This window comes from Trachurus japonicus, chromosome 21 (genome assembly GCF_045865225.1).
Source record: "Trachurus japonicus isolate A0001 chromosome 21, Traja_1.0".
NCBI lineage: Eukaryota > Metazoa > Chordata > Actinopteri > Carangiformes > Carangidae > Trachurus > Trachurus japonicus.
The window spans coordinates 7,491,291-7,504,029 of record NC_140927.1 but is presented as its reverse complement, the minus strand read 5'-3'; the positions used below and the strand labels follow the sequence as shown (position 1 = coordinate 7,504,029).

General features: G+C 43.0%; 1 protein-coding gene across 1 annotated transcript in view; it reads left to right on the top strand.

The window, feature by feature from the left end:
• tmeff2a (transmembrane protein with EGF-like and two follistatin-like domains 2a) overlaps positions 1-12,739 on the top strand; it is a 127,466-nt gene that overhangs the window by 98,841 nt on the left and 15,886 nt on the right. The window contains exon 5 of the mRNA XM_085765030.1: positions 2,147-2,243. Coding sequence (XP_085621156.1) covers positions 2,147-2,243 — 97 coding nt within the window. The remainder of the gene's footprint in view (positions 1-2,146; positions 2,244-12,739) is intronic.

Genomic DNA, 12,739 nt, shown 5'->3' with positions numbered 1-12,739 from the left:
GTGTATAGTGTACATTGCACATGTCAAGTGTTTGCATTGATAGGGATATGTTGTAAAAGCTGCCCTTGACTCTTTTTGTCCATAAACATGCATAGGAAATACATTTATTGATGATCATTTCTTCATAGAGATAATGTATCATAATTATGTATTGACATATAGCATCAGTCTTGGTATAAGGACATTTGTATTATCTGTATTGTTAGTGATGATGGGATGTGTGGCCAAGTGTTTCCTCCTCTGTGTGTGTTGCTGCAGGTAAACATGAAAGGTTTGTGTCAAGGCTGGTGGAGGAACTGATATGTAGTTTTGTTTATCTGTGATGAGGTTCATGATAATATCAGTAGGTGAGACAGCTGGTAGAGAGACAGCTCACACAGCTCATTATTTTTAATTAGCTCTACCTTTTCAGTCTAGTTAGCAGCTTTGCTCAAATCGCTGCTGGTCTTTTCTCTGAGCACATACACACGGCACCTCCAAACTCCTTGTCAAAATGTTTTTTTTTTACCACTCTAAAAAGCCATTATTTTTGATGCGCCTTCACCTTATCCTTATGCAAAAAAAAAAAGAGGCAGCTTTCAGGAAAAAATTCATGGAAATTTTCGGAAGCCCAATGAATAAAGGAGTGGGAGCAAGTTTAGATAGAATTGATTGCAAAATTACATATGAGAACATTCCCTGAAACGGTTTGTGCAGTACACACTGAAATGATTTGGCATTCAGGCTCCACTAGGGCGGGCTACGTGCCAGCGCGGCTTCACACCTTGTAGTCTTGCCAGTCCTGTGACCTGAAGGTAAAGCTGTGAATACAGAATGTACATCTTGCCACCTGACTGCAAATGTTCTGCAATCAGAGGACACTGACTCACCGACGTGGCCGGCTTCCAACACCTGCAGCTTCAGACACAGCTTCAAAAGGAAAAAGAAAAAAAAACATCGAAAGCAAAGGCAAGGATGTTTTGAAAGGGGCTTAACATCCGCAGCAAAGGAACTTTTCAGTCTTGCAGGCTGCATTGTGTTTTTTGGACACAGGCAAAAGAGACACAATGAGGCTGTTGGGATAATCTGACCCAACAGCAACAAAATCCAAGCGGAGAGTTATTGGAGGATGCATGTCCCATGCTAACTAGATTCAACAGTCAAAAAGAAAGCAAAGTAAAGTTAACTGACTTTGACCTTAATGTAAGAGTCAAACCCGACTTAAGCTTGACAGCGGAAAAAATCAGGTTAAACCCTCTCAACCGGAGTTCTCTCCAATTCATCCAGCATGTCACAGGGGATCACAAGAAATAACAAAAGTTTCAGGGGGGGCGAAAATGAAAGAGGCGACACGGGGGAGAGATGCACGGTGGCAGCGGTGTGGGTGTCTGTGCATGTGTGTGCGTGTGTTGGGGAGATTAAAGATATGACATGGGGAAATGATGCCAAGTTCCACCTCTTCGTCTTCCTTTCCTCACGGGACCCAGTAAGTTTAAAAATAGAGCTCGTCTAATGGAGAAAAGGGGCCGAGGGGGGGAAAGAAGACGAAGAGCGAAAGGAGTGCAGAGAGTGGAGGAGTCCTCTGTGGTAAGGAGAATGCAATTTGAGATTGGCCAGATTGCCTTTTTTTTTTTCTTTCTTTTTTTTTCGCTCATGAGGCGTGATATGCACCGACGGGGTCCCTAAGCCGCCATAAGCCTGACGCCAGTACCCACACCGCCGCCAAGGAGTCGTCGCACTCACAGCGCGAGAAAATCAGCAGCGATGAAATAAAAGAGGGACTCCAAAAAGATCAGCGGGGATTTGAGAGTGATAGATGAGAGTCAGGCGAGGAGAGTCTGGGAGGGAGTGGAGGAGGAGGAGGAGGAGGAGGAGGGTGGAGACAAGTGGGGTGGGGGGGAGTGAATGGATGAAGGAGATAGCTTCTGTGGGATTATGGAGGGATACGGCAAAATGTAAATGCACAGTTGGTCCGAGGCCGATTTCTCACGGTCACGCTGCGTTGTCAGGGGTGCATTGTTACGGGGGCTTTGTTATTCACACTGTCTGAGAAAGAAGCAGCCGGGCTTTAAGAAAAATAAAAACAGACAGGAAAGTGTTCTTGTTCTAGGGTGAAACAGGCGTTACATGTTTCCTCTTCTGTCTTCCTTCTCTTGTCACTTTCAAGGAGGAGAGGGTTCGACTGAGGTCGGACAGAAGGAGACGTCCACCTGCGACATTTGCCAGTTCGGGGCTGAGTGCGATGTGGATGCAGAGGACGTCTGGTGAGTTTTGCACACACACACAAATACTCCCCATAATAAAAGTAAATAAAAAAAACACCTGAAACCGCTACCTGTCATTATCAACAAGAGGTGACACCAGAGTAACGAAAAGGCACTGGGGCGTGTCGGTAAAGGACCAGAGCTACAGGTGGGAGTCCCTTGTATAGACTCAGAGGGTGGGCCAGAAGCTTGACAACACTGGCTATAGAGACAATATTGATAAATGAATACAGTTATTCAATTGTAAGAGCATATCAACCAAATAATAGAGGCAATGTTTATAAGTTATGAGGACATGCCAAACAAATAAAGTCAAAGTCAAAGTCAACTTTATTTGTCTCCCGTGGGAGAAATTTGGTTTGCACATAACATAAAAACACATAGAATCATCATCATCATCATAAAGTGCAGTGTGCCATTGAAGCAGACATCAGTAACAAAAAGTAAACACGTACAAACAAAGTGCCCTTACATTCATACACGTTCATACAAATAAATACTGTAAGAAAAGTATATCCACAGAAATGTATCTGGGGAAAAAAAATATATATAAGAAAAATACAGAAAACCCAACTTAGACAAAACAGGATAATATCAAAAGGATGTATCAAAAAAGGATATATCACAAAGACATGTCTAGGAATATGTTTAGTAATTATATGATTAAATCACATGACAGTTATCACAGGCAGAGATATGTCTTAGAAATTATAGGAAGGGTCTAAAATCAATCTCCTCATTCAAGCCCGGATATGTTAAAGCATCGAACAGAAAGATCCAAAAGGTTGCTCCAGTTGACCCACTCAACAAGTCCCAGCTACCTTGATACCTTTTGACATTTCCACTCCAAAAAAAAAAAAAATATATATATATATATACTGTTTAGCCGGTGAGAATTTAGATAAGAACGTGTCTCTCTACTGTACACACCCGCTGATGAGCACCCGCTGAGGTTTAGTGCATGGTTGACCATTTCATTTAACCTCAATTACCAGAGCAGGGCGCGGAGAGAAAAGGAGATTTTCGCTTATTCTGGAAATCCAATTACTATCCTTACAGGACTTGGCAATGTCAGTCCAAAAATGACTCACACAAGACACACAGAAACTAGTTCAGCGAAGAAATAACGCTTGTCATAAATTTAACCATTTACTGCAGGTGAGACGGATGTAAGGTAATATGTTATCGGCTACCCCCGCATTGCATTTGCAAGGAAGCAGCGCTGAAAAACATCCTCAGGGGTACACAATGAACACGTGGGTGCAGAGCCTAATTAGATGGAGGCCCAACTGGTGAACTGTTCTCCAGCGCCAGGCAATATCAGCCTTTATTTATTTGCACTCTCCAGCATGAATGGAGCTTAAATGAACCAACATAACAGATCTGGTGTGCAACAAGGATCAGCTGGTATCAGCAAAAGAAAGGCAGTGCTTATAAGAAATTCCCAGACCTACGCCTAAATTAGAAGTGCCCTGAGAGTATGACTCTATCAAAGTGCTTGATGTAATGGAAAGATAATGTACCCTGGTGTGCAATAACTGTAATGCCAAGGAACAGCTTCATGATGCATACCGAGCCTTGTTCCAAATACCAAACAGCTGGAGTCCGCTCGTCCTGATGCCACCCACTTGGGGGAAAATGCACCTTAATATTCTACTAAAACACAGAAATGGATTTATTGATAATTTCCTCCGGCCCTAAGGGGGGAATTCATAAGGTCACAACGACACAGCGCACCGCCAGTTAGTGTGTGCACACAAGGACATAAAAGAAAATGGAGCCTCAAGCTTATTTAGCAGACGCTGGAATAAAAGACGGCTATACAGTACATAACACGGAGCGTTTGCCTTCACATCAGGAAACAACGGACAAGACAGGAGAAGGCAGCCTGAGTCAATAATGCATCTCATTCCAAAAAGTGGTTGACACAAACAGACACATGAATATTTCAGTGTTACGTCTTGTAAAATGGAAAATACAAGTAGGCTACTTGTTAATCTTTCAAAAGCCCTAAGGTGTTTGGATAAGAATGTTTCCGGTGAATAATCAGGCAGGTAATTGCAACCTCAAGAGCGGGTCGTTTCCATCAGACGGCAGCACAGCTACTGGAGTAGCCCAATCAGATGGCAGCAACTGATTCCAATCAAACAAACCGTCAGTTAATCAAACAGCCAGAGGAGAGAGATGACTGTAATCAAACACCAGGTGAAGTGACCCCATAAACAGATGTGTTTGAAAGAATGCATTATTCCTGTTTTCATCCGAGTAGTTCAGAACACTGTTTTATAAGGCAGCTGTGTTTTCTATTCCTCTCTCTCATCTAATGTCTTTTTCCACACTGACAACGAGATTGTCCCTTTTTTCATTATTATCATTACCCCACAAGATTCACTTTGCATTTTTATGGGTGTATTACTTACTTGTACGCCCCCCCACTTTATGCTGATTACTTGTTTGTTTCTCTTTCTTCCCTATTTGTCATAATTTTGTCTTTTGTATAGGCTACATGTGTGAGTGTGTGTCCAGAGAGAAAGAAAAAGTGGATTTTATTTGGTTTGTTGTTATCATGATTAGTGGTGGGCTAGCAGTAGCAGTATTAGCATTAGCATAATTTCTGTTGTTGTTATAAGGCACTCAGTTACCAGACTGAAGTGCCCTTTTGATTTCTCTGCTTTGTTCAGTCTTGTGTTTGAAGGGGAGAGTTCACTTTGCTCTACATGGTAAATGGACTCCCCTTACATAACTCTTTCCTAATCTTATCGACCACTCCAAGGGTTTTACAATGGAGGCCACACTTACCCATTTACAAACAAACAAAAAAGCACAGACACACCGGGGATAGTTTGGGGTTCAGCATCCCAAGGACACTTCAAAATGCAGACCAGGAGAGCCTGGAATTGAACCGCCGGCGTTCTGATAAGTGGACGACTCGCTCTGCTGCCTTAACCACACACCCTAATCTCATTTCCAACAGATAGAAAGACTGTGGTAGAGGCTCCAGAGAGGAGCTAGCTTCAAGTTAGCCATGTTGGGCTGTTTGACTGTTTGTAAAGGGAAAAATGATATTTTGGAAATAAGTCAAATTCAGAGAGTTAGATTTAGTTTTCTTTGTAAAGTGATTAATGTGAGGGTCAGATTGTATAATCAACGTGTTAATCAAATAATCATTACAATGTTTCTCACCATGTTTGTAGCTTAGTACTAAAGATTATGTTATTGACCTGTTATTGACCTATGGATCAACGTTTTGTAAGACGCAGGCATTCTGATAAGCTGTTCCCAGAGGCATTATGTTTTCAGGCTGCCCATCCATCAGTCCCATTCTCAAAATTCAAATGTATTTATATAGCACCATATCATGCAGAAGCAGTTCAGAGTGCTTTACATAGAGATAGGACAACATATTTTTTTTAAAAAGTAAACAGCAATAGATACTAAGACACACAGAAGTTCATTCAAACAAAGCCCTTTAAGTGCTTTATAGACCAAAAGGAGTATTTTAAATCAAATTCTGAAGACTACAGGCAGCCAGTGAAGGTTGCAGGGGGTTGGAGCTATGTGGTTTGACCTTTTTGTCATGGTTAGAACCCGTGCAGCTGAATTTTGGATAAGTTCTAATCTGTGGATTGTTTTGATTGGAAGACCCATAAACAGAGAGTTGCAGTAATCAAGCTGGCTCATGACAAAAGCATGCGTAAGTTTTTCTGAATCAGACTGGGAAAGAAAGCCTCTAATCCTTGAGATATTTCTGTATTGAAAAAAGGCAACCCTAGTGATGTTACTGGAATTGCTTTTAAAACAGAGATCTCCATGGCCACAGTGATTTATTTAACAAAGTGTTGGCCTTGTTAACTCAATCTCTCATGGACAACTCTAGAGAATACATTCACATTTGGCGCAAATACTCACCTGGAGTCAAGATTGGAAGTAATTTAATTTTAGTGGTCTAAGGTCAAAGTCAAGGTCATGGTGACCTGACATAGCACAGGTTTGATTAAAATTAAATTAAATAGATTTTTGAGGTCAAAGGTCAAGGTTACAGTGATACCACAAAATAAGTCACTCATCCATACCCATTATTACTTATTATGACACAATTTAAAGCAAATGTTTACCATTATAACATGAAGGTATCCAAAAGGTCAAAGATCAGCTTCACTGTGACATCACAATGTTTTTGCAAAAACACATCTGGCCACCATTCAACACTGTAATAGATAGTGACCCTGTTTACAGCACCTTGGCTGGTTGGCGGAGTTGAAGATGTGCCAGGCAGTAATTCAAGTTTTAGGAGGTGGCACATCTACAAAGCTTTGATTGGCTGAAACTGTGGATAAAAAATAAGAAAATAATGTTGTGCAGAAGCCATTCCCAGAAATCCATGCAACCATTCATGCAAGCATTTCTGGGGCTGCAGCTGATGGCATCAACAATACTCTACGCCGCCTTATAGAAAAAGGATCCATCATAATGCCAAGACATTTGAGGATATTATTTATTTATTTAAAAGTGATTATTATTCCATACAATTTGACGGTATAAAAGGAACGCACGCCTGTTATGGTAAATGGTTATCTTCACGATGTGCTCAGAAATAATGCACTCAGCCAGGTCAGGGGAAAATTGCTATTTCAGCCCATTTCCCCTCCAACCAATACTCTTTTGACTCTGTTTGTAATCATTTCTCATTCAGCGTGCAGATTCAATGAGGAAAAGAAACATGCTCGGTGATGAGAAACGCAGTGTGAATGCTGGCTGAACTGTGCCGCTGTTGACCCCCTCAGTTAGAAAAGAGCCGCGCAAACCCCCCTCACACCTCAGAGCACCACTCTGGGGGCCCGCAACAGGCAAAAAAAAGAAGACCAATTTACCCCTTGAGGATCAATAGAGTGTCATGAAAACCCATTTAGATCCATTTGTGGTGTAAAACTGTAATTACCCACACAAACCTATGCTTTCAAACCCATCAATAGCAGCCATCAGTGTTGATAGAATTAAGGTAGGGGAGGATCGGATAGTGAGCTAATCATAGAGAGGGGGCGGCGGGGACACTTGCTGTGTGAACACAGGGGTTTAGACCTTCTGACAAAGGAGCGAGGAGCTTCTCAAAGCCGGCACTTCTGTCCTCATTGAAGCCCGTTCTGTGGAGAGCGGCGAAAGGGAATTCCAATGAAAAGCCAGACGGGAGGGAGGGAGGAGAAGTCACAGGGTGGGAGGCTGCCCTATTTTCATCCATGCGAGGTCCATGCGCACACAGAATCCACTCCACTCCTCCACACATTACTACCACAGACAGATTATGATACAATGGGCCACTGAGCACCAACGTGTCAAAGCCCAGCCACCCGCAGCACCTCCTACATGGTAAATAAGACGCCCAGAGGTGATTTTTCTCTGCGTTTTAGTAGATTTGTTTCTCGCTGTGGCCATTTTTGCTTCTCTTTGTGTGTGTTTTTTTCACGTCTTTTTTGGAAAATCTGAACCTTTCTCTGGTCATTCTTTGCAGCTCTCCATGGAGATTTGGCATTTTTTGTTTGATTTTTTTGTTTTTTTCATCTCCCTGTGAGGGTTTTTGCATCTCACTAGTCATTTTGCATCTCTTTGTAGCGGCTTGATTGACTTTTCTAGAAGAAATATCCACACTTAAAACTGAGGCTCTGGCCCACGGCTCCCTGACCCTTTGGGCCTGTTCCCAGAATGTCCATTCACTAATCCATCCATGATTATACTGAACTCCCAATGCTCAGTGCTACAAAGCACCACAATTTGCCTCATGCACGCATATAGTATATTGGTCTGTGTTCGTGTCTTCATTGCCTCTGATCACTTGTATATACCACGGCTCTCTCTCTCATTTTCCTCTCTGTTCTGTTTCTCTCCCTCCTCCTCTCTCTCTCTCTCTCTCCATCAGTTTGCCTCTCTCGCTCAGTTTTCAAAGGATTACAGTGAAATTTGAGGCCGAGGATTATGAAAATCAATGCTATGTTCAGTTGCAATAAGGTTTGCTGCTTAGGATTTGTACACACAACATGAGGCAGTTTGTGGATACGTTTAGTCTCAGCCGCCGTGTGCGCGCGCACGTGTGCGTCTTACTATGTGTTTGTGGGTGTTTACATGTGTGTAAAGTGGCCTTTTCAGTTAGGAGCCAGCAGATAGTCTGGGATGGGTGGGATGGAGGAGGGGGGGGGGGTGTAATGGTATAAAGCACAGGAGGAAACCAATCAATAAGACACATCCTGCTAAGAACAGATCCACGCTTTCACACGTTGCGCTAAGTTTCATTTAACACTTCGTTGGCCCTTTGTACCTTTCAGCAGAGAGCGTGAAACCATGATTCGCAGCGCGCGAGAGAAAACAGGATTTATCACAAACTGATCGCTGTCTCACGCATGTATACATGGCTGTTTGCACATGCCTGTCTGCGGGTGTTCAAAAATGTGTGTGCGTCTGCCCGTGCGAGGGAGCATTAGGATGTGTTGACGCACTGCAGTCTGGTGGTATAGTGCCTATTGTGGAGAAAGTGAGAGGCCTCATTAAAAATGTATGGAGCCCAGACATCAGCCACCGACCGGCCGGCCCCTCTCGGGATGGACCAGACTTTGAAAGCTCTTCTGTGATGGAGGTTGCGGGAGGGGTGGTGGTGGTGGTGGTTTGCATGTACACATGTACATGAGCGCAGTGTTAAGCCCCCCTAGGCTGCTCTCTGTGTTATCCAAGTGTCTGATGGGTAAAAAATCTTCCTTTTTAGCTCAGAAGCTGCTAAAACGTAGCTTTCATTCCGAGCTCCTCTGTGCCTCGCTGCCTCCTTTCAGTCTAAAACTATTCTCATTTAGATATTTTTTTATGATAACACAGGCACTTTAAATGGTGAGCCTAATCCTGTCTTGAGGGTGGCTATTCCCCCCAAAAAAAAGAATTATAGTCAGGGTTGTATAATTTTTAAAGGCTCACTTGCCGCTGCTGGTATCACATCATTTTAGCTTTGACTGATGGGGCTTTGAAAGCTGCTTGTGGAAGATCTGCATGGTACAAATGAGTGTGTCTTGTCCCTCTTAGAGAATTTGACACTTGACCTGAAGACAAAAATAAAATAAAAAATAAATACACTGATTCAAAACAGTGCTATTTATCTGCAGTTTTTTATTCATGTCATGCCAAATCCCAACAGAAATGACATCAGGGCACGTTTCATATAGTCACAGCAGCTTTCTCTTTGTAATATTAAGACCCAACGGTTCCCACTATGAGAAAGCAGCACTTGGCAACAGAAGTGAAAGAAAAACAGACCTCGAGCAGAACCAGGATCAGGGTGAGAGAGCGGATGAGAAGGAAGAGCATCCAGATCAAAATAAGACGACAGACTTGTAGACGAATGCCACGGCCCCACCTTGATCACTACGGTAACTAAGAGCAGTGTGGTCATCGGTGTGAGCAGATGGAGAGGAGTCAGAGGACACATTCACAGATAAGATCATATTTGTTTTAATGTTTATCAGACAAGTTTATCAGTAACGATTCAGTTGATGATGATGAGCAGGTGTCAGTAGCAGGCTGTTCAGATAGATACAGTATTAAAGGGATACTTCACCCAAAATCAATAATTCACCAATTTTCTACTCACCGTCATGCCAAGGAAGGGTTTGGAGAATTTTCAGAGTTATTAAAACGCTTTTGGAGTTCCAGGGGGGGTCCGGCTGGCAACGGATTTTCATATAATGGCGGTGGATAGAGCTCAGTTTTGAATCGTCCAAAAACACACACTATGAAACATCCAGATACCTCCATACTGCTCGTCCGTACTGACCCAAGTGTCCTGAAGCCGCCACATGAAAAAGTTGTTCGGAAAAAAATTATTTGATCTCTGTTTTTTAGTCTTGTTGTAGCAGTAGCTCCCAATGGCTGTGCAAGTGCAAGATTTGCTGCAAGATTTACGTTTGTCATTGTAAACCATTGGATGTATGATGTAAACACGGAAGAACATTTCGCAGCAAATCTTGCGCAACTTGCACAGTCAGAGGGGGCTACTACCACCACAAGGCTAAAAACAGAGATCAAATACATTTTTCATTCAAAAGTGAACTCTATCCACTGCCATTATGAAAATCTGTTGCCAGCCGGACCCCCCCTGGAACTCCAAAAGCGTTTTGAAGTTCTCCGAAGCCTTCCTTGGCATGATGGTGAGTACAAAATTGGTGAATTATTGATTTTGGCTGAAGTATCCCTTTAACAGGGACAAGATATGGGGACAAAATTACAGTAGGAAGAGTGCTAGGACATGTGTCACACTCTTTGTAGGATATTCTTCTACCACCAGTGATGGGAGCAGCGTTCAGTGTGTGCATAGTAATTTGCAGATCTGAGATACAGTGTGTTTGTTTGTTGGTTGTAAGTTTGGCTGTCAGGCTGGCAGCGCACGCTCTGAGGATTCTCCTGAACTAGACCAGTCGACTCCAATATCGCACCCTCTCTCATCATGCCGTGCCCCGCTGAGCACCTGCTCCCTCATGTCAAAACTGACGTAACCACCTGTCTGTATTTCCAGATTAAACAGCAGCACCTTCTCCAGCAGCATGAAGGTTTTCCTCTCAGCAGGTCAGGAACTATAGTATATGTAAGGGATAATGCCCGGCGAGGTGTCCATTAATTTCTGATAATCGGACACCTCGAAGGGCATTATCCCGCTTATACCATGGTCACTTACGAGAAAAATACATATTAAATCATTCACTCATGATTTAATGTTGTTTTTACCGTTAAAATCATACGTTTAACAATAAGCGGCTGAGTGGACTATTTAATAACTCTCGTCGGCGATAAAAGAAAAAAAAAGAGGGACCCGCTGTGACCGCAGCGTAACGTTACAGCCAGTGACTCTGCCACAGCCTGGTAGTTGATCAGTGAAGGGAGGTGAGGAGGTGACGGCTTCAATGTTACATGACACAAGTATTATTTCAGACGGCCAGTGCTTCTTACCGCTTGTGTGTTCACAGACTCCAGTGCCGTGATGCGCTGAAAAAAAGTTGTTATGGTCCGAGTGTCTGTTGCCGTGGTTACCAACAAGCGTTTGAGCCAGCGCAGTAATATTTAGAACGTAATCAGGCAATTTGACCGGAACATCTTTATGGGTGTCCATTATCACTTTTTAATGGACACCCCGCAGCCAATCAGAATCGAGGATTCACCCAGACCATGGTATAAACAGTTTTGACCATCAGTCATCAAGAGATCTTTATTTCCTCTTTTTTTATATATCCAACACTGAATGAGAAAGAAGCACAGTAATGTCTGTGGCCAACGATACGCTTCTTCATCTCGGGCAACTCCAAAATGAGAACAAATAATTTATTGAGTATATGCGTTGCAAGCTGAAGCACAGCATAGTTAGCGTATTCTTGAGCATGGTTGCAGCAGGATTGATTGTAAGCATTGCAAGCTGAAGCACAGCATAGGTATCCTTGAGCATGGCTGCAGCAGGTTTGGCGTCAGGCTCCGTCTCAGTTATTCGTTCCCTGAATGATCTGCTTTGCCAGACATTACAGGGAATGAAGCAGCTACCCCACAGGAGATCATAGAGACAGAGCCAACAGGTGGATGCTGGGTAGGAGGTGGGTTTGCAAAACCTCATGGGCGGCAGCAGCAGCAGCAGCAGCAGCAGTAGCAGCAGCGAGATGTATGCAGAAGCAGCAGTAAGGCAGCAGAGCAGAAAATAGCAGCGGCAGCAGCATAGCCAGGGATGAGCAGGTAAACCGGGGGGTTGAAGTAGCCCGCCCTATTTGGAGGAGGAGAGCATGTGACTGATCATCTGATCAGGATGGGCGCAGCTTGAGTTGTCTGCCTGAACTAGCTCCGCAGGCTTCGCATCATATTGAGTGGAGTGACATTGTATGGGTATATTTTACGATGCCACAGTGTGTTTTGCTAAATTTGATTTAAATTCCGGGAAGTGTTGGAGTCAGAGTGACATTTCTTTCGGTGTTTTGTTTTTTCAGCGGGAAGCTCTGCGTACATTGAGAAACACAGCGAGGTCGAGAACACTGACTGACACGCTCAATAACAGCAACACGGAAACACAGAGTGGGAAAGTTTTTGAAAAAGAAAAAGTTGAGCCATTTTAAAATGTGTCCAGATCGTTATATCTGACTTTCTCTCTGTTCGTTTTTAAAACAGAATTGAACAAAACCAATTTGTGCTACTTACAACTAAAAAAAAATGACATTTGAAAAGGTCTCATCCCACAGTTGCTGTCATTCTTTTCATGACATTTTTATAATTTGGATGAATCTATCCTTTACACCAGGCATCAGGCAGTATATAAATTTAGTTTCATGGGATTATTTTTAGTGTTCTTCTAGTGTTCGCTTTTACAGATGTGCTGTATGCTAACAATATTTCTTTCAAGAATAAAATTGGTTTATAACTCGTAGGTCTGGGAAGTGTCACTGTTTCCCGTCAGTTATGACGAGCTTACTGTTACTGGAGCATCTGTCAGTTTATGA